The 21,206-nt window shown below is 52.3% G+C and overlaps 1 protein-coding gene across 1 annotated transcript in view; it reads left to right on the top strand.

Annotated features, from left to right (window-relative positions):
- Parvb (parvin beta) overlaps window positions 1–21,206 on the top strand; it is an 82,067-nt gene that overhangs the window by 36,397 nt on the left and 24,464 nt on the right. Inside the window, exons 2-5 of the mRNA XM_040754053.1 lie at window positions 4,109–4,198; window positions 5,900–5,970; window positions 14,367–14,469; window positions 20,517–20,657. Coding sequence (XP_040609987.1) covers window positions 4,109–4,198; window positions 5,900–5,970; window positions 14,367–14,469; window positions 20,517–20,657 — 405 coding nt within the window. The remainder of the gene's footprint in view (window positions 1–4,108; window positions 4,199–5,899; window positions 5,971–14,366; window positions 14,470–20,516; window positions 20,658–21,206) is intronic.

The raw sequence follows: 21,206 nt of genomic DNA, 5'->3' as shown, positions 1-21,206 counted from the left end.
CTCTCTGGCCTCCATCTCCCTCCTTTCCTGGCTTCCTCTTCATGGTCCTCAGCTGGTATCTCTCTACAAGCAGCGAGAGGGCTCCTGGCCAGAAGGATTATGCTGATAGGCATTCTCCATGTCTGGCTGCTGGGTTGCGTGTGGACAGGGTGTTCAGCTCAGAACAATGAGGATGCTTGGAAGAGCCAGGCCAGCAGGCTCCTATGAGTCAGTGTCATCCCAAGCCTAGCCCAGGCCTGGAACTGAGCACAGCTCAGTCGGTGGCGTCTCACATCTTTGAAGTGCGCGTCCTCTTGGCATCTGGACCATAGCTTTAAAAAAATCTCAGCATTCCTGAGACTTACTGAAACCCAGTAACCTGTTGGGCTGCTTTCTGGTAGAGTGGAAGACACAGGCTCTCCAAAACCATCCTCTGAAGCCTGGTGGGTCCTCTGTAGCTGCCCATTGGGTTAACACTGGAAACAGTTCAGTGCAGTGGGATCTACTGGAAGATTCAAGCTGGGGCAATGGACTCCTCTGCCCTTGGTGTCTGTGGACTCCTGGGCTGGGCCCCACCCACCACCCACTGCTCTCTAGTCCCCAAAGCTGCTCCTGAGTCTGACCTTCTTTCAAGACTGGTTCATTGGATGACTCCTCCAAGGAGCGTCCCATGGTTCTCTGGGCATGAAGGATGACCTGTGCCTCCTTCTTGGTCTTCCATGACTGTGGCTGTCCTGAGCCATCACCAGTCACAGCTAACCCTCCGGCTTACGGCTATGTGTGCAACCTGAACCAGGTGTTGAGTGCCCCAGGCCCGTCCATTCCTCTGAACACCTGTGAGCAGGGACTCTTCCCAGCCTTGTGCTACAGAGGGGAAACTGAGACTTAGTGAGGAGCAGGGGGCTTGCCTGTCACCACAAGTGTGTGACAGACTGAGGTTTGAGCTGGGGCTTGGCAAGTTTGGCGGAGTTCACAGCGCTCTCCCTGGGCTCTGATTCTGTGTTTTGCCACGGCCTTGGACAGGAAGGACCACCTTGGGGAGAGCATGTCAATGGCAGCCTGGCAGACTCTGCGTGTGCGCTCCTTGTTTATGAAGGTCACAAAGTCCCTGGCCCTGTTTAAGGTTGTGTTTGATGTTCAAGGGCGGTGTGGAAATTTCTGTTTTATGTGACCTAGTTTCTATGCTTTGATAAAGGCATTCCCTTTGTGTCATCCCCCCAACACCCCAGCTCTAAGATTTTGGAATCAGGGTCACAGTCAGTCTCTCTTCTCCAGGCCTTGGGCTTCTAGGTAGGGGGCTGAGTGTGTAGTGGCTCTCAGGGATTTGTTATTATTGTTGTTCTAAATTTCATTGGTGTCTGTGTGTTCACGCATGCGCAGGTGCACAGTGGCCACCCTTTATGTGGCGCCTCAGGAGCCATCCATCTTCCCTTCTGAGACAGGGGCCTCTCACTGAGACTAGGGCTCATAGATGAGGCTAGCTGGCCAGCACGCTGGGAGCCACCTGTCTCTGCCTCCTCTGCTCTGGGACTACAGGGCCCCTGTCACTGGCTTTTGAATGTGGGCTTTAGAGCTTGGACTTGATCCTTCGTGATTTCTGGGTGCTTTATCCACCCAGGTATCCCTCCAGTCCCACGCCATGGGGTCTTTCTAATCTTCTGTGTGCTCGCTGGAGCCTCCCCGGACAGCCTCGTTCTCAACCCAAACTCTTTTATTCTTCTTTGACTGTCACACTAACCACCGCGCATGGCCTTGGCGTAGGGACCCCTGTGCTTTCCTCTGAAGTGTTAGCCGGATGGGGTTTGGGAAACCCTGCCCTGGGCTGCCGGGGGGTTGAATTTCCCTGGAGAGTTTCTTTTCTTCCTATTTCTGACTCCCTCCATTTCACTATGGAGTGCAAATATTTGCAGGAATTTTGGTCTGTTTTCTAAGCTAGCCTGGTGTCCCAGGATGAATCTTTGTGTGTTTTTGGGAGGTGGGGCAGAGGGAGTCCACCCCCCTTTGTGGTCACTGACTCATAAAAGTTTTTTTTATAGTTGCCCGCTTCCCTCACAGAGTCACGGTGAATTCTGGGGGATTAGGAAATGATTTGTGGGGCTGGAGGAATGGCACAGCGGTTAAGAGCCTTTCTGTGAATGACGTCATATTTGTGGATCCTCAATGGGTGTGACCATCAAATTCCCGCCCCCCCCCATCTATGAACATCTGTGCTGTTTTCACCTTTTGGCTGTTGTGAATAACATGGCCTTGAACATGGGTTTACAAGTTTACAAAAGGGTCTCCTTTTTCAAAAAGCCAATCATCAGCATCTTTGCCGATGTTAGAGTTAGTGTCTATCCTTGCTGGAGGTGGAGGGTGGCTTGTCCCCAGAGCTGGATCCACAGTCATGTCTCAAGAGCCCATTGTGTGTCCTGCTCTGAGCTGGGGATTTGTTATTCTTCAGTCTGCCTGGGGACCTAAGAGAACAAGCAGGGAATGCCACCTGAGTCGGGCAGCAGGATCGGAGGCGTTAACAAGACTGACTTGGGGGTCTCTCAGCCAGCAGGGTCGGGACCACACATGGTGTCACACATGGTGCTGCCCCCTTACCTGCTGCTGTGGGTGCCAGGTGACCAACAGGTAAAGTGTTAACACTTTGAGGTGACAATATTTCAGGTAGAGCTTAGAATCATATTACTGTGTAAGTTCTGAGGGGGAAGGGTAGAGCGGTGAGTGGGACACCTGACGCTGGAGATCTCCTCAGACAGAATGTGTGATTACTAAGTGGTCAGTGCTTCCCACTCAGGGCTGAAAGAAGCTGCTGGCCTGGACCTGGACCTGTCTGTCTCTGTCCCCTCTGGGTCTTGGGACTGAAGTCTGGACTCTGAGGTTCAGTGATTTGGAAGCCACCATTTCCGGTTCTAAGGCTCCAGATGTGGCAGAGCTTTCCACAGATGTGGCAGAGCTTCCAGGAAGAAGCCACGCCTTGCATCTGTGCAAGCTGTCCCTCTCTTCCCCACCCTGTGGCTGTGACCAAGGGCCATCAGGGGTCTCTGGGGAGATGAAAGGTCCTGTGTGGTGTCATAGGACTGGGGTACACATTGTCTGAGCCCTACAACTATCCCCTACTCCCAGCCTACATGCAAAGAAGCTTATGCACAGCTTGCAGTCTCTGAACCCACTCATTGCCAGCATGGAAGCTCTCTCACTTCCCCAGAGTCTGTTGTTTTTCTTCCTGGCCTTGATCCTGATCCTGTTACCTTCTATAGAGATTTAAGCTCTTCGGAGGAAGCATGTCCCTCCAGGGGCCAGGAGAGATGGAGATGGTAATAGAGATTTAGTGACTTACTACCCGGAGTACACGTGTACACCTACAGAATTAGTGGAGCATGAGGGCCATGGGCTATGCCTTTCTGGGTTCAGGACATAATCCAAGCAGATTTTCCTGCAGGCCCGAGTACCAGCAAGTGAGGGCTGGTTGTCATGACTCTCTGCAACTTAATCCACATAGGAAGTGAGGTGAGAGGGGACATCCAGGCTGGCTGCATGTGGATGCCCTCTTGGAGGTTAACTGTTCCCAAGGCAGAGATCTGGAAGGGTTATACCCAGCAGGAAGGAGGCATATGTCTAGACTAAGACAGCTTCTGGTCTGAGACTCTAACCTGTTTAAAAATAGATGCAAGGACAGCACAAAATGTAAGAGTTCACTCCACCTCCATCAGACTTCCATCCCTAAGGATGTGGCACACTTTAAATTCTGCTCACCCATGTGTGCAAGTAGGCCTGTTCACACCTCGAGTCTACAACCCCAGACACAGCTCTGCCCGAGACAGAAGGCAGCTCCACCTATGCTCTCTGCCCTTGTTGGGGGTCGAAGCCTTGTCTGCCACAGCAGCTTTGGGTAGGTCTGGAAGTCACTAGAAGCAGCCAGAAGCTTCCATGTCTCAGTCACATATTCCAAAGGGGCTTGGAAAGAATTAAGAACTGCTCGATGCAAAGCCCAACGGCAGGTGTTCTGGTCTGGGAGCACTTCCCTCCGCTTCTCTGGACCACCCACCATGAAGGGGTGTGTGCATGTAAGAGGCGTGTTGGAAGCACGGGACTTTCCTCTTGGCTGTCTGTATAATGACTGGGTCTCTCTTTTCAACAGTGACTGACTTGCAAGAAGAAGGCAAGAGCGCCATCAATGCCCCGATGGCCCCGGCTTTGGTGGACATCCACCCTGAAGACACCCAGCTAGGTACTGTTGTCCTCCCTGTGTTGTCCGTCCCTGCTGTAGGATCCCACATGGATGGTTGGTGTTAGAGAACCCACATCTTATCCAGAGATGTCTCTAGGGAGATGCAGGCTTCTGCTCCCATCTTCAAGAGCAGATTTCATTGGCTTCCAGGTGTAGATGCCTGGCATTGGGAACATGGCTTGTTATGGTCGTGGATCTATGGGGTGGGGTGGCCAAGCAGGGCCAAGCAGGGCTGGGCAAGCAGTGGAGGAGAGAGAGGAGGAGTTGGCTTGTTTTTTGAGCAGAAGACTGTATGGTGTAGCTCCAGGCACAAGTTACTGACTTGAGTTAACTGATAACTGGCCTAGGGGATGAGAGAAGATGAGGCAGAGAGTGTTGGCTCAGGGTGTGGAACCCTACGAGTCCCTAGAGGAGGAAGCTAGGGGACAACCATCCCTGGACGACCATCTCCCTGGGATGAGTGGGCTCCAAGGCCTCAAAGCATGAAGAAATTCAGAAACTAGGTACACATTCCAGCACCCCACATATCTCCATGGCTGCCCTGAAGAGCTGTGCTGGGCCTGCAGCTGGCTGTGTGGGAACTGTGGATGGGGAGGCCCCTGACTCCTTGCAGGTCGATGACAGAGTGCCAGTCAAAGTGCCCTTTCTTAGCCTCGTGTTTTGGCAGCAAGTCACTGTGGCAGACAGGTATGGGACACTGCTTATCTCCAAACCTTGGTTTAGAGGGAGATCCCTGTCTATCCAGATATTCCATGATGAGGCCATCAGGGTCTCAGGGAGGAAGCAGGCGAGGCCCAGCCTATGGCCCAGAGGTGGCCTGGTACCTGAGAGCACTGGTCTGTGATGGTCCCTCCCGGCCAGAAGGGCATGCCTGTTACCACTACGGCAGCTGACTGTTGTAGCAGGTGTAGCATCCCGGCTATTCTCTGCCTGGGAAGCTGGACGTCCCCTCAGCTCCCTGCTGTGGTCAGTGGACCCATGGCACCCTGGCATTTGTGGGACCTGGTCTTTTCTGTTCAGGCCCCGTGTCTTCCTTCATTCCTTTCCCAACTTCCTGTCCCACTCCCCCTATGGACTCCACTGGCCTCTTGCTGTCTGTTAGATCCAGGCTAGAACATGGAGGGAAAACCCACAGGGGAGATGCCTAAAGCACCATCCTTTTGTGTGTTTTTGCTATTTGTATTGCTTCCCCGTAGATGCCGTTTTGTGTATTTGGTGCCTGCTCATCTGTTCCCATACGTTTTCCATGGCTCTTGCCCCACACAGCCTCTGGTAGACTGGTGAACAGGGATCCAGGAACCACTGGTGCTCAAAACTCTCCTAGCCATCTAGTTCTGGCAGGGCACTTCCCAGGCAGGTGTCACACACCCCCCCCCCCGTCTTTTCCCTCCCCATGCCAGCATGGTTTGAACTTGCTGCTAGAGCTGTTGGAGTCCAAGGCTTGGGAGATGGAGTCTGGCCTCATCTCACCCTGCTGCCCTGCATCCTTTATTTCTGATATTGGTGTGTAGCCAACAAGGCTGGCGACCTGTTCTCATTGAGAACATGATGGCTCTCTGCTTTTCCACCAGCTTCCTGCCCTGTGTGAGTAAGCAGGGAGTCCTCCACCCCCTGAGCAGGGAGTCCTCCACGCCTGGCATCCCAGTCAACCCTCCACCTCCTACCTCCCCCACTCACTCTGGCCCTTTCTGTCTTTGGCAGAGGAGAATGAGGAGCGGACCATGATTGATCCCACCTCCAGAGAGGACCCCAAGTTCAAGGAGCTGATCAAGGTGAGGTATAGTGTGATGTGACTCGACCAACCCTGTTGGCTGCAGGCCTTCTTCTGGGGCCTCAGAGCTTCTGTAGACACAAGGCTCCTGAAAAGCCGTTGAGGCGACATTAGAGACGGGCACAGAGGAGTGGAGTGTGGGCTGAGGAATGAGACGGAACATGGGTCCTCCAGGTGCTCTAGCAACCCTGGGCCTTTGTGGGGCTGTCATATGGTGCTCACATGATGAGCTGTGCGGAGTCTGTCTTGAAGGTACACCCTGCATACAGGTCCAATTGTTATAGCTTCTTAGGGGTCTAGATTCAAGATGTTTCGGGGAACAGGTTATTGTCTTCCCTTATCATGGCTTCATCTGAAGACGGGCCTTGGTGTCCTAGTTAGTTCTAAATGTCAACTTGACACAGCCTGGAGTCACCTGAAAAGGGAGTCTCCATTGAGGCCTTTCCTGGATCAGACTTGGCCTGTGGCATGTCCGTGAGAGATCCTTTGGATTGTTAAATGACATAAGTGGGCACAGCCCACTGTGGGCACCACCATTCCCTTGGCAGGCATCCTAGGTTATATAAGAAAGCTAGCTAAGCACGAGCCTGTGAGTGATCCAGCAAATAGTGTTCCTCCATGGTTTCTGCTTCAAGCTCCTGCGTGAATGTCTGCCCTGACTTCCCTCAGTGGTGGACTGACCTGGGAGTGTAAGCCAATAAGCCCTTCCCTCCCCTCAGCTGCTCTGGTCAGAATGTTTTAACATGGTTAGAATGTAACCAGAACACTCATGGGGCATGTGTGGTAGCGTGAATACCAGCCAGGTGGGAAAGCAGAAGGCATTGTTCTCAAAGGTTGCAGTAGCAGGTGGGTAGGGTCGTGGCCCAGTGGCTTCCAGGGACAACTTCCTGCCCTTCTCAAGCACATGCCTGGTCCTGTCCAGGGGCAGTTTGAGACTTGGATTGCTTGTCCTGCCTCGGAGGCCCAGACCTGGTTTGTGTGACCTAGGCTCTTTGAATGCTGTATGCGACAGTGTCCTGAAATAGATGGCTCTCTATTGGCCTTCCCACCTTCGCCACAGCAGGGAACCCAGTGAGTTTTCATAAGGGCAGATTCAGGGGAATCAGGGCTGCTGCTCTCCAGCTGTGCCTTCTAGAAATATGAACTGGAAATGTCTGGTATGGCCACCTGAAGAGGGTGAGTCTTTGTGTGTGTGTGTGTGTGTGTGTGTGTGTGGTGGGGGGTTCTAGACAGGGTTTCTCTGTGCAGCCTTGGCTGTCCTGGAACTCACTCTGTAGACCAGGCTGGCCTGAGTGTTGGGATTAAAGGTGTGTGCCACCCCTGCCTGGCTGAGGGTGATTCTTTTTCCTTTTTTTTTTTTTCTGTAGGGGAGGGGTTTGTCTAGTTTGCAGTTCTGGCTCACAGTCTGTCACTGGGCATGTTAAGGTGGCAAGGACTTGAAGCAGCTAGTCACATCCACAGTAACAGCAGAGAGAGTAAGTGCATACATGCTTACTTGCCTGCCTGTTGTGCTCAGTGGCTTTCTCCACTCTTATCCTATTTGAGACCCTGTAGGTATAGGGATTGGTGCTGCCCGCAGTGGGCTTGGTCCTCCTACATCAATTAGCTTAATTAAGACAGTCCCCCACAGACATGCCCATAGGCCAACCCAATGTAGATAGCTCCACTCAGTTGAGTCTAGATTGTGTCAAATTGACAGTTAAGGTTAACCATCTTGTTGGGCAGTAGCAGTGCACACTTTTAATTCCAGCACTCGGGAGGCAGAGGTAGGTGGATCTGAGTTTGAAGCCAGTCTGGACTACATATCGAGTTCCAGGACAGCCAGGGCTACATGGAGAAACCCTGTCTGGAAAAACAAAACAAAACAAACCCTAACACAAACAAAAGATTGATGATCACTTCTGGGCTAAGTGGCTTAGGCTGCAGATGGAGGTGTCAAGGAAGGGGAAGCCAGGCTCCAGCTACTGGATTGGAGGAAGGACAAAAGTTGTGTGCCGAGGTCTGTGCGAGCCTCTAGAAGCTGGAGAAGCCAGGAAGCAGGGTCCTCAGAGCCTCCAGACCGGCCAGCTCTCCTCTCCTGACATTTGACCTCTGCTCAGTAATACCAGTTGTGGGTTTCTTGCCTCCAGCATGTGAGAGGATTCATGGAAAGCCACCGGAGTTGTGGAAATCCCTAGAGCAGCCACAGGAAGCAACTCTCCTCCACTGTAGCCAACCATCCATCGGGGCCAGGAGGGGTGGCTCTACACCTGCAGCAGTGGCTGTGTCCTTGAAATGCCCTGTTCCCACAACCATCTCATTGGCCTGCAGCTGTCCATACCGAGACTAGATTTGAGGCACCCCAGCCTGAGAGTATGTCTCACAGCAGGCTGGTCTTGAACTAGAACCTTCAAAAACTAGTGTAAGCGCCAGAGACTGGGGAGAAGCCCTGGGGCCTTAGGGGGCTCATCAGCTATTGTTTTGTACAAAGTGCCAGACTTGGCAAGGGATGGTTCTGAGACAGACAAGTATGGGAGGTCGGCACACTGGCTCCTGTGGACCAGCCCTGTCGGTCAGATGTAGGGGCTGTGAGGGAAGCCGTGGTTTGGTTGGAGGACTGTGGATGTTTCCTTTTCCTGTCCTGGGAGCTGGCCTGAATATCCTGCTTGTGTTATGAGTGTGGGATGACCAGCCTCCAAGCTGCTGCTAGGACTGGACTTAGTGCCTGGCTCGTCCCCAGAACACTGCAGAGCGAGGTACCTTGGGTCTGCTCTGTTAATTCTATGCCTCCTCCCTCCATCCTTCTGTTGCACATACTCTGTGGCTTTGTTGCTGCTATGCTGAGCAGGAACGATCCTCTGGGTGCATGTTTAGAGGAGACAGCTTCCTCCAGGACACGCTGGCAAGCTCAGGGGTCTCTGCATACCTTCGGCTTGATAATACATCAGAAGGACACCAGAACCCACTAGAACAGCAGCTAACAACCTGTGGGTCGTGACCCCTTTGGGGGTTGAACAACATTTTTACAGGGGGTGCATATCAGATATCATGTTTACATTATGATTTATAACAGTAGCAAAATTACAGTTATGAAGTAGCAACAAAATAATTTTATGGTGGAGGGTCACCAAACATGAAGAACTGTATTAAAGGATCACAGCATTGGGAAGGTTGAGAACCAGTACACTGGAAGCTGTTGTCCTCAAGGTCACAGTTGGTGACAGGCACACTTAGCTGGGGCACACACACTTGGGATCAGGATCAAGGGAATGGGCTGTGGGAGAAGGGGCAGGAGCTGGGAGCTTGTGATTGCACCTCTATGCAGATGGTTCTAGAACCTCAGTGCTCAAGGACACTGTGTGAGTCTCAGGGTTTCAGAATGCCGTTGGTGCTGCAGCCCAGTGACCCAGCCTCTAGTGGTCCCCTGTGGGGGTGCTGTCCAGAAACAGGCTTTGTGTATTTTTCGCCTAGAACTGGGGAGGGCACCCAGGACCTCACTCCACTGCTGGACCATACTCCTGCCTCCCTGGTGCAGCTTGGACTGGCTGACATCCTGTCCTGCTGGACATGGTCATCGTGGCCCTCTGTCCTTCACAGCCTCTCCCAGTCTTTGGGACCAGGGCCGAGTTCCTGAGGGTGCCTGGCTGACCTTGTTTCTTCTCTGCTCTCTGTCCTCTATGTTTTCCCTCTGTTGTCTTGATGGCCCTCTCTGTCCCCTACCACTCTGGGATTGTCATCTTTGCAATGTTGTGAGTTGCCCTTTGCCTTTAGTCTGAAGTCCCTGGCTCTGGTTGGGCAGACATTGGATGAGGTTGATCATTAAAAACTATTTTGAGCATCTGTCGTGCTTATTGGGCCATTTAGGGGTAAAGGTTCAATCCCAGCTCATGAAAGTGGAATGCCTCGACCCAGTGCCATTCATTATTTGATGATGGGCACAGAGAGGGACCAGGCCTGGTGCACTGACTGGCTGGGCATCACCTTAGAAATGGATGTGTATTTTGTGGGCCCAGGACCCTCAAAGACTCAGCCTGTCGTCCTCTACTGGCGTTTCTTCCTGTTGCCATTTCCTCTGGTGTCTGCTGGAATCAACTCCAATTCCCCGATTCCCTGTGGGTGGCCAGTGTGTTGAGATACTTTGTGTCATTAACCATCTGTTAGAAAGTGTCCTGTGCTTTTCTTATAGGGAGAGGCCTTGGTGCTCAGTGTCCCATTTGGTCCTTGTCCCCAGGGCCTGACACAGAGTTCTGAAACCCTCAGAGTTGCCTGAGTGTGAGATCTCCCTTGCAGCACACACTCTTGGTCACACGTGGGTCCTTGCTAATGAGGACATTTGATGGACCCCCCCCCAGTTTGTTTCCAATGAAGGATGATCCTAAGGGGACCCAAATGTGATATCTGGGAAGGAGGGGGCCTGGAGGGTGGTTCTTTTTACTGATGGCCAATGACTGAGCTCCTAACCTGGGGTGCCGACTCTGGGCTGTGAGAATCACAAGCACATTGACTGTAGAGACACCTGAAGTTAGAGAGTTGGTGTTAGAATGATGCATTTTGGAGATGGGAAGAAAAACCCAACAAACCCACACAGCCTTCCTAAGCATGCTGGCCAGAGCAGGTAGGCGCTTCATGCTGGGATGCATCTTCCTCCAGAACAGACTTCCCTTCTCATTGTTCAGTTGCTGCATAGGGATCACCCTGTTCTGAAGCTGGGTTTCTTCCTTTTGTGCCTGGGTTGTGTAGAGGTGCTCTGCCATGATCAGCCCCCACTGACTCCCGCCCAACTCAGTAAGGTGCGTCTCCATCCCCGGGGGACAACAGTCAGGACTCTGTTTGGAAATGATTAAAATGTAACTGTCATGACTCTGGGGGAGACAGACTGCAGACCTGATTATAATTCAGAAGGAACTAAGGGGAAAGTAATTTTTTATTCTGGTTAGAGCGAGCTCATAGAGCTAGCCGTGATCGAGTGCCGTGTAAGGATGTAATTAATATGTGTCCTCCTTATTCACCCGCAGGACTTGGGGCTCGCAGATGAGTCCCAAAAATAATGGCTGATGCTATCTTTAAAAGCTCTTTTGTAAAAGGGAAGATAAGAAGGATGACCGGGAGCAGAATGATGGGGTGATGGGTGATGTCCTCAAGTCAACTGCACCTCCTGGGGGGTGGCGGTGACTCTGGGGAGGATTTTTGCTTCCTGAACCCAAGAGCCTGGCCCATTTTTGAGATTCTGTCCTTTTGTTCCTGCCTTTGGGCTCTGAGTAGGCCGGAGATCTAAATGTGGGGTTTTGTTTGTTTTGTTTTTCTTCTTTAAGTTTTTGATTCTCACAGAAGAAGCATTCTCTCCGGACTTCCTAGCAGGATTGTGTTTGAGGAAGGAAGCCTCTAGAGGCAAAGGCTTTAGGGCCAAGAGTCCTTTCTAGATGTGAATTCCCCAAGGGCAGTACTCTGGTTTGTGTGAGACCTTGAATCTGCTCCTGTCTTAGCCACTGGGGATAAGTTCTGAGCAGAGCAGCTCACTCGCCAAGCTCACAGCATATCTGAGAAACCATGATGAGGGCCAAGCGAACATGCGATCAGGTGTGGGGATACCTGTAAGCCTCACCCCACTTCTGCTGCTTCCTGCAGGGCGGCCAGGGAGGTGGCATTTAAGCATGCCTCTGCATCAGTACCTAGAAGGTCATGACCAACTGCCCAACAGCACATGCAAAGACCCTGTGGTATGCAGGTGCTTGGCTTGTTCTAACAACCATTGAGACGAGCAGGGTGACAAGAGCCTAGTGAGCATGCAGGGGAGTGACCTGAGACACCGTGATAGAGGTGTGGGGATGGTGGCCGGTTATAGATGCACAGATTAGGATACACGGGACTTGGTTACATATAGGTTAATTTTATTTGGGGAGAAGTCACTTACGTAAGAGACTGATGACCCACACACGTTCCAACTCCAAGGATCCACACCCAGGCTGCTCTCCGTGACTGGAACCAAGAGAGCGAGCTGTGGTCTGGGACCCCAAATCTAGCCTCCCCCCTTCTCACATCCTCACCTGTGACCACACCTAAATGGGCGTGGGGTCAGCGCAACAGGTGTGGGCAGGGTGGCTATCTCACTACAGCCGATAGCTAACGTTCCTATGTTGGCTCTCAAGGTGGAGGGGCCAACTCTTCCTAAGAGCCCTGCAGGCCGGTGTGGGCTGGCACTGTGTCCACGCTGCGAAGTTTCCATGCCTGCACCATTCCCAGCATAACACCCGTGACAGGTAACTGCCCTTGTAAGCAGGGACCGCACTTCATCTGTCTTCATTGTCACAGCCCAGGGCGGCACCTGCTGTGGACACTCGCGCGTGTTCTTATCCTCAGGTGACACCCCATAAATGAAGGCTCAGCCCCCGTGGCTTTTGCAGCTGGAGGTGGGCCAGCAGGGCAAACACAAGCTTCTCTTCCCTTTTTGATGACGGGCAGAGAACTCTCACCCTCGCCGGTTGTCTTGGGGTTTCTGTTGCTATGATGAGTACTCTAACCTGGGAAGGAAAGACACTTAAAGCTTGTGGTCAGTGTCCAGGGGAGCCAGGGAAGGGGCTCACGGCGGGAACCTGGAGGCAGGAAGTGGCCATGGGAGGATGCTGCTCGGTGGCTTACTCAGCCTGCTTTCCTTTTACACCTGGGACCACCTGCCCTGGGGTAGCACAGTCCAAAATTGGTCCCTTCCACATCAATCACTAACCAAGAAAATGTGCCACAGGCTTGCCTACAGGCCAGTCTAGTGGAGGCATTTCCTCAGTCGAGATCCCTCTTCCCAGGGGACTCTGGCAGTGTCCAATTGACACAGGTCCAGCCAGTATAGCAGTTGAGGCGACCTCAGCACACTGTCATATTTTTATTCCTTATGAAGTTGAAATTGTGCTGTTGTTTTTACCCCTCAGAGGAAATACTTGCAGTAGTTTACAGCACCCAGTGTGAGAACAAACCTTAGACCCTCAGGCAGGGGACAAGTGGGCATCCAGGATATGCCCCTTGCAACCTGTTTCCTCCAGTCAGGACCAGCCTCATAGTTTTCTTTGCCCAGAGAGGACAGCCCAGTGGCCAGAGAACACAGGCCAGGCTGGGACCTGATCAACCAGAGAGCTGGAGAGGGCGCACATTATCCCTCCTGCCCCTGGGAAGGCGCTTTGACGTATCTGTAGAGCAGCAGAGCTGTGTGGTTCTTCACCCTAGTCGAGTGCGACTCAAAAGCTCTGAGATCCCTATGAATAGTAATCTGATTCAGTCTCCTGTGGCCACTTGGAAGCTGGTCAGGACTTGAGGGAACTTGGCTTTGTCACCAGTTTCTCAGCCTCTGCTTTTTCAGAGAGTGACAAGACATTGTGCATTTGGGTCTGTGCACTTTGATCTTCCTGAGAGTGGCCACAGACCTCTGCCTCCCAGGGGCTCTGGGGTCCAATTAGACAGCTTAATTCACTTTGCTGGCATGGGAAAGCCATAGTCTGAGTGCCATGGCTACAGCCTAGGTGGGTATCTACTTTATTCTGGGAAGCCCTCTGCCCCAGAGACAAGTATCAGTGCAGGTGGCTTGTTTCCACAGTGTGCTCTCCCAATGTGTTGAGTGGGAAAACCTGTTAGGAAGGTAGGTCTGGAAAAATAGGAAAGAAAAACTTAACCATGAGTGTTCCCAGCAGTGCGATGGGCAGGAAGTGACACTGCCCAATAAGATGTACATGCATTTGTGTCATGCGGTGGTACGGTGTTCGTTCAGCCGGAAGTGGGGGAGAGGTAGGAGCTATGATAGGGATGGGCTTCAAACACCATGCTAAGAGAGAAGCCAGGCGTGAGGGAGGAGTCTGCGTACTGTGGAATCCCATTGATGGGTCTCAGGAACCGGAGATGGAGAGGGACAGAGCTGCCGGAGAAGGCCTGGTTTCTGTTCAGGGACAGGGCAGCATTCTAAAGTGGATGGGGGTGACCACTACACAGCTTCGCGATCCCTGGGGGATGCACAGGTGGGTTCTCCGTTGGCTGAACAGTCCACGGAGTGCAGTGGTAGCGGGGCCAGGCTGGAACCTCTTGCATTAGCCCGGGGCTCTGGAGGCGAGGAGAGGGGTTGATGCTTCATGACCCCCTCTCTTCTCAGCATTTCCTCATTTGGCGCCAAGTGCCCTAGTGGAGCCATGAGCCCTTCTTCTGGAAGACACGTGTCACCCATGGTCCCTGCCGGGCTCTGTTGGGGACTGTTAGAAAGTCCCAGCTCCAGTCACAGGTCTGGTTCTCCACTCCTACTCTGGTCATGGACCGAGAGGCACCTGTTGTCCCCCACGGTCACCAGGCCGGTGTCTGGTAGCCCTTGTGTTTGCGCGGCTGTCCACGTGAGCCTGCTCTGACCCTGCTTTCTCTGGCAACTTTAAACTCGCCTCTCGCCTCCCCCAGGTCCTCCTGGACTGGATCAACGACGTGCTGGCGGAGGAGCGCATCATCGTTAAGCAGCTGGAAGGAGACCTCTACGATGGCCAGGTGCTTCAGAAGCTGCTGGGTGAGCGCCGGGACCCCACCCTGTGGCACATTCCTCCTTGCCCTGGGAGCAGACCCAGAGCTCGGTTTACACCTCCTGGTGGCGCTAACTATGGTTTCTTTGCTGTTTGTTTTCATGGTTTCTCCACTGGACAATGCGTGCCCAGCCATGGTTTTATTGGGTGCTCATGCCATGGACCAAGGAAACAGGGTTCAGAGAGCAGCCATGCCCCTCATCTCATATCTCTGGCTACCCTTGTTCCATCCAGCTATGAGAATTTTTAGGATGGGGCGAGACAGAGGGTGGGTCTCCAACAAACCCCATGTGAGGGAATGTGTCATTGTCCTGACCCACGCTTCCAGGCTTCACTGGCCCCAAGTTCTGGTTGAGGATGATTGAGTGTGTTCTCGAGATAGACTAACAGAAGGAAAGATGGACAGGTGGGCCGCCGCACCATCAAATGTTCCTGACCCTTGCTGAATGCTGGGCTCTAGGTCAGTGACTCCTGAGGCTGACATCTCTCTTCCCTGCTCTTCAGGAGCGTGGGGTCTGTCTGGATTCTCTGTTGGCTGAACAGTCCAACGGATGCTGTGGAGTCTAGAGGTCTAAGGGCCGTGCAGGTGTCACATCCTATGGCCAGAGCAGGTGGCCTTGCCAAGCACTGGGGTCTAAACTCCTGTGGGAAAATGAGGGAAGGTGGCCAGGAGACTAGAGAAGGGTGAAGTCAGGGGTGAGGATATAACACCCACCATGAGATTCACGATGCCTCAGCCTGGTGTGGGGATTCATGCCCTCATTCTAGCACTTGGGAGGCTGAGGCAGGAGGATTGCTAGTTTAAGGCTAGTCTGGCCTATATAACAAAAGCCTGTCTCAAAAAGAAAAAAAAATCATGAATGACACAGCCTTGGGACCAGCTCTGTGGCCGGGCAGAACCTCTTGTGGAGCAAGGAGGGAGGCAGGATCTGGGGCAAGGCTGGGAAGATAGACAGGACCAGCCCTGGTAGACAAAGGCTTTCCTCACACGCCGCAAGAGCCTCTGGGAGTTTTGAATGAGGCCATGCCATGTTCTGAGCTGGATTTTTGCAAAGGTTACTCAGGCTTCTAGGTGCAGAGCAGATGGGGAGGAGGGTCTGAAGTTGGAGCTGGGTGTGGCTCAGGGTGCTCTTTGTGGAGCCCCCGGGCTTCTGAAATGGCTCTGGCCAGGGTTTAGAAAGCAGATGTGGATGGATGTTTTGGAGTGTAAAGCTGTCACAGGAATGGAGGCTGGGGGCCAGAGGTATGGACTCAGCAGCTCACTGAAGAGCTGGGGGCCTCATGAGTGAGGATTTGGGGTGTCTACCTGTCTGGAGCCTCATGCTGGGGCCAGAATTAGGAGCTCCGGCTACATAGTTAGATGGACTGCAGCTGCTCAACCATTCCCTGGAGAGGGATTGCAAACTCCTCACTGGGCCAAATACCAAATGGAAATTTGGTTAAGAATACCTGTCTTAGAATGAAGTTCTGTGGAGAGTTGCTGAGATCCTTGGGTAAGGGTGTGTGTCATTAGGCTGATGGCCTTTGGAAGGAGAGAAGTGACTCCCAAAGCTGTCCTTTGACTTCCACACTCATGCTGTGGCCTGCATGCCTATAGATACAGACTCCCCGACAATTAATTAATTAATTAATTATTTTGTTTAGAGAATATGGCTGGATTGTGAGGATGACTTCATAAATGCCTGGGTTTAATGGTGAGAATGTCAGCACTCCAGCTGGGCTCTGCAGCGTCTTCCCTCAGGCACTTGTTTTCTGGAAAGAGTGGCACACTCATGTTCAGCTCTGTCCGATGCTAACTGCTTGCCGTGTCTTCATACTTGGCATCAAAGATGGCAGACAGTCAGCTGAGCCCAAGGGAGCATACTGAGCTTTGAATGACTTGTCACAATGTCTCAGTAGATGGGGAGGCTACCCTGGCTGGCCAGCCCCGCCTCCTCTCCAGGGGTTTGAGTGTGGTACCAACTCAGCTTCTTTCTGGTTCTTGATGATTGGGCTGGTAGGCGTAATGCCCTTCCTTCCTTTCTTCTTCTTTCTTGTTTGGTTTTTCAAGGCAGAGTTTCTCTGTGTAACAGCTCTGGCTGTCCTGGAACTCACTTTGTAGACCAGGCTGGCCTTGAACTCACAGGAATCCTCCTGCCTCTCTGCTTTCTGGGTGCTGGCATTACAGCCGTTTGCCACCGCTGCCCAGATTCCAGCCTTATTTCTTGAGATGTGGTCTCTCACTGATTTGGGAGTTCACCAATTTGGCAAGATTAACTGGCCAATGAACTCTAGGGATTCTCCTGACTCTGCCTCCCCACCCACCCCCATCTGTGCTGGGATTATAGGTGCGTACTGCCACCCAGATTTTTCTCTTGGAGTTGAGTTCAGATATTTATGAGCCAACTGACTTGGTTGCTGGAATCTGAACTTGGTCCTCATGACTGAACAGCAAGCACTACTCTTAACCTCTGACCCCCAACACTCACCTATGGCAATGCCTTTTCACGAAGCAACCAGCCCTTCAAGTTGGTACTGAATCTTGGTATCATGGGACAGACTCTGGCTTTGCATCTGTACTGGCCATGGTTGACCGTCAACAACACGGATGCCTGGCCTGGACCATCTTTGAGAGCGGGTGTTGTTGACCTCTTAGGCACATCTTTCTGTTCCCTCTTTAGTTTGCCTGGCAGATGCGGCAGTGACCTGGTGCCACGGTGGCTGTTAATCCCACCCTATTGCTTCTCCAGACTGTGAAATGTGAGGCTTGAGGCCAGCCCAAGCTCTGCTGTCTTTATATTGTGGAGTGGTTGTTATACCCTTTCATTTGAATATCTCCAGTCAGTACTCGAAAAAGCAGCTTGCAAGCCTCTTATGTCAAGTGGTTTGGACAGAGAAAAGGACAATGGGAAGAGTATTCAAGGCTGAAGAGGATGTCACTCAGCACATCTTTGCTGGTTATGTGGGCAGTGCTGTTTCTGATAAGATGCAATGATAACTCGCATGGCCCCTGAGACCAGGGATCCCAGGAGTGACCTTGATGTAGGTGCTGGGCTCCTGGGCTTTCCAAAGGCAGCACTAAGATCAAATAAGAGGTGCTGGCTGAACAATAAGATTTCAGCGGTGGAGCCAGGACTGGTCAAGAAGTGGGGGTGCATGCAAAGAAGTCTGGTGAGAGCAGCATGCGGGAAGGGACCCCAAGGTGTGTCACATGGGCGTAGGTCGTATTCTTTCAATTTCATTTGAATTATTTTTTGCATGGGTGTGTACCTGAGAAGGTGGACATGCGTGTGCCATGGTGCATGTGTGGAGGCCAGAGGACAATTTCAGGCGTCATTCCTCCTTTCTCCGTGTGTGAGACAGGGTCCCTTGCTTACCTCAGCTTGCTCCAGGCTGGGTGGCTCACAAGCTTCTGGGGCTTCTCTTGTCTGCACCTTCATTCTTGCTCCTAAAGGAATGCTGGGACACAGGCGAGCACATGAACACACCTTGCTTTTCGTGTTCCGGAGATGGAACTTAGGATCCTATGCTTCATGAAGCAAGTGTGCCACCAGCTGAGTCGCGTCCTCAGTCTGAGGAGGAGTTTTGAGTGGATGAAGAGTGTAAATGATGACAATGGCATGGGCCTTTGGGCTTGGCTGTGTGGCATTCATCAAGGGTGAGCCACCAGGACACCCAGGGGAGCCCCTCTTCTTGAGAGGGCATGCTGGAAATAACAGGGATTGCTGTGGCAGGCCAGGTTTCGTCTTGGCTGGGTTTGTCGTGCTCACCTCTAGTTGGTGGGCAGGTGGAATGCCCATGCAGGATGCTGAGGGTCTCCTGGGCCAGCTGGTACTCTCTGGGACATCTTTAGTTCTTCCTCATGTTGTTCAGCTGCGTGCTGCTCTCCAGGGTCATTCAGGCTTTCCCTGTCTCTTCCACGTTGGTAAAAGGAGGCCGTGGCACATCTGCCACCCGAGCAGTCGGCAGATCAGTCCCTGGTGGATGTACAGAGAAGTCTCCTTTCCGTGCTTAGTGGAGTCCCTGCATCATGGAGACCTAGGACAAGACGATGTGATGTGGGATCTGCCTCCTTGGGCTGAGTCATAGCCCCTAACCTCACATTCGCATAGTGACATCAGTGCTGGGTAGTTTTCGTGTCACCTTGACACTAGCTGGAATCATCTGAGAGGAGGGAACCTCAACTAAGAACACACCTGTGTGTGCCCATGCATCTCCAGCACCTGTGTCCAGTAGCAGTTTGCTAAATGAACGTGTGATTGAAGGGCTGTATCGTGTGGAGTGGATACGTGAGCCATCTCATCCCGCAGACTGCAGAAGAACTGACCATTTTAACGGCCCGAGCTGGAAGTCCGGGGCAAGAACACTGAAGTCCTGGGTCCAGCTAAAATGTGCGCAGCAGAACTTTGTGGGACCTTAGTGGGGTTCCTGATCTCAGTGACAATGTGGTTGATGGCAGCCCTGCATCCCGGGCTAAGGACATGGTAATCACATTCTAGGAAATTGCCTCCAGTCACCCTGGGTCTGGACCTTTGCTAGTTGGCAGAGGAGCCCTGTCAGGAAATATCACATCTTGGAATTAAAGACTGGGGGGGGGGCAGGGCTCCCTGCCTTCAGCTGGAGCCCCAGAGCGCTGGCTGCTGTATCTGTGGCTACCTGCTCTCACCTGCTGCCTCCCCCATCCCTAAAGGAAATTGAAGGCGGCTGGGTCTCCGTCTAGGTAATTGAATCCTGAGCAAATGTGACAGTTCTCGCCCAGACTCCTCCAGAGTGCTTCCTGCCTGCTCTTCGAAATGGCGGAGTCACAGACTTGGCAAATCTCCAGTCAAGGTCCTTGCGGTGTGAAAATGTGAGAGATGGGAGAAGGAGCCCAGGAATGCAGGGAAGCATTGTTAAAACTTTCTTCTTGTGTTTATCAAAATTCCCTACTGGGACACCTCCCCCTCCCACACTCTGCAGCCACCCCCTGTAGCTGACCCAGGGACTTCCTTCCTCACCCCCCTCCTGTACCTTTTGCTTCTATTTTTAAATTTTTATTATTACTATCATTCGTGTAGGATGTGTGTGTGGGGTAATGTGTGTGCACCTAAAGGTCAGATAAAAAGACAACTTTCTTCTTTTTTGAGACAAAGAGTTCACTGTGTAACCCTGACAGGCTTGGAGTTTGCCATGTTGTTCAGGCTGACCTTGAACTCACAGGAATCCACCTGCCTCCGCCTCCTGAGTGTTAGGGTTAAAGGCATAAGTCACCGTATCCAGCTAGCTTTTGCTTTTAATATAAGTGTTTAAGGCTTTTTCTTCAGGGTTTTATACATGAGTACTGTATCTGTATCATTGCCATCTTTCCAAGTCTCCCTCTCTAGTTCATGACCTCTTTTTTAATTATTAATTGTATGTGAGTGTGTATTTATAACTTAACGAGTGCATTCAGTGCTGTTCATATGTGTGTGCCTTTAGGGCTGACCGCTTGGTATTGAATAATCAATCAGGGACTCATTATCCCTGGAGAAGACAGGTTTTCCTCCTCTCAGCAGCCATCAATTGCCTGTGGTTCTTCATCTAGGGGTGCGGCTTTGTGGGATTTCTCCTATCCACATTGGCATGTCAACTGGTATTGTCATTGTCGGGCCATGTGGTCGAGGCTTCACGGGTGCAGCTTCCCAAGCACACTCAGAAGGTCCTAGCTGACAGCAGACCAGAGATCAGCTTCTGAGCAGCTCTGTCCTTCCCCTGTGGCTTCCGGTGCTTGACCGCCACCACAAGCACACCTGGCCCCCAGCTGCATCCATCATTCATCATGAAGGGGGCTCTTTCCCATTCCATGTAATAAGCTGCTCCCGGGTGCCTGATTCACCCTTAACTGCCCCTTCACTTACTGTAGTGCCGTCTCCTCGCAGTAGAAATGACTTCCCGAGCCCAGGGCTTCCTGACTCAGCACCGCACCACTGGCTAAGACGCCGGACCCCCTAGTGCCCCTGCTCCAGCCGGGATACAGATAGCTCCACCTCCTCCTGCTCAGACATTCTGCCTCGTGACCTTGTCCTTGTCTCTGCAGAAAAGCTGGGACACTGCAAACTGAATGTGGCTGAGGTGACACAGTCTGAGATTGGGCAAAAGCAGAAGTTGCAGACGGTCCTCGAAGCTGTGCAAGACCTGCTTCGGCCTCACGGCTGGCCACTGCGCTGGAATGTGGACTGTGAGTTGGAGAATTGGAAGGGAGTGTCCTTTTGTCTTTCCATGTTCTCATCCATCATCCCATTACGGCCTTGTGGTTAAAAAAACAGTGTACCCTCTTGACCTGTTCTGCCAGAGGCTGGGTGGCAGAGGTCTGGGGAAGCTAGGGTAGAGAGCACACAGCTAAGGGCACAATCAATCACACACCAGTGCTCTGCCTTCCCATCTCCTTACACCACACACACACACACACACACACACACACACACACACACACACAAACACACTCCCCTCTGAGCCTCAGCGCTAAGGTTCTTATCTGTTCGTTTATTTTGTGTGGGTCTGAGTGCACGTATATGGAGGCTGGAGGTCAGCCTCAGGCAGCATTCCCCCGGAAGGAACCACGCACCTTGTTTGTTTTGAGGTAGGGTCTCTCACTGAGACCTGCACCTCACCAGTGAGGCAGGGCTGGCTGCCCAGTGAGCTCAGGCTCACTCTGTCCTCAACCGCTCTGTGCTGGGATTACTAGCTACCACAGTTGGCTGTTTTTAAACTTCAATTCGAGTCTTCA

This window comes from Mesocricetus auratus, unplaced genomic scaffold, assembly GCF_017639785.1.
Source record: "Mesocricetus auratus isolate SY011 unplaced genomic scaffold, BCM_Maur_2.0 Super-Scaffold_100010, whole genome shotgun sequence".
Taxonomy (NCBI): domain Eukaryota; kingdom Metazoa; phylum Chordata; class Mammalia; order Rodentia; family Cricetidae; genus Mesocricetus; species Mesocricetus auratus.
The sequence above is the reverse complement of the archived record's forward strand: the minus strand, read 5'-3'. Positions and strand labels throughout refer to the sequence as shown.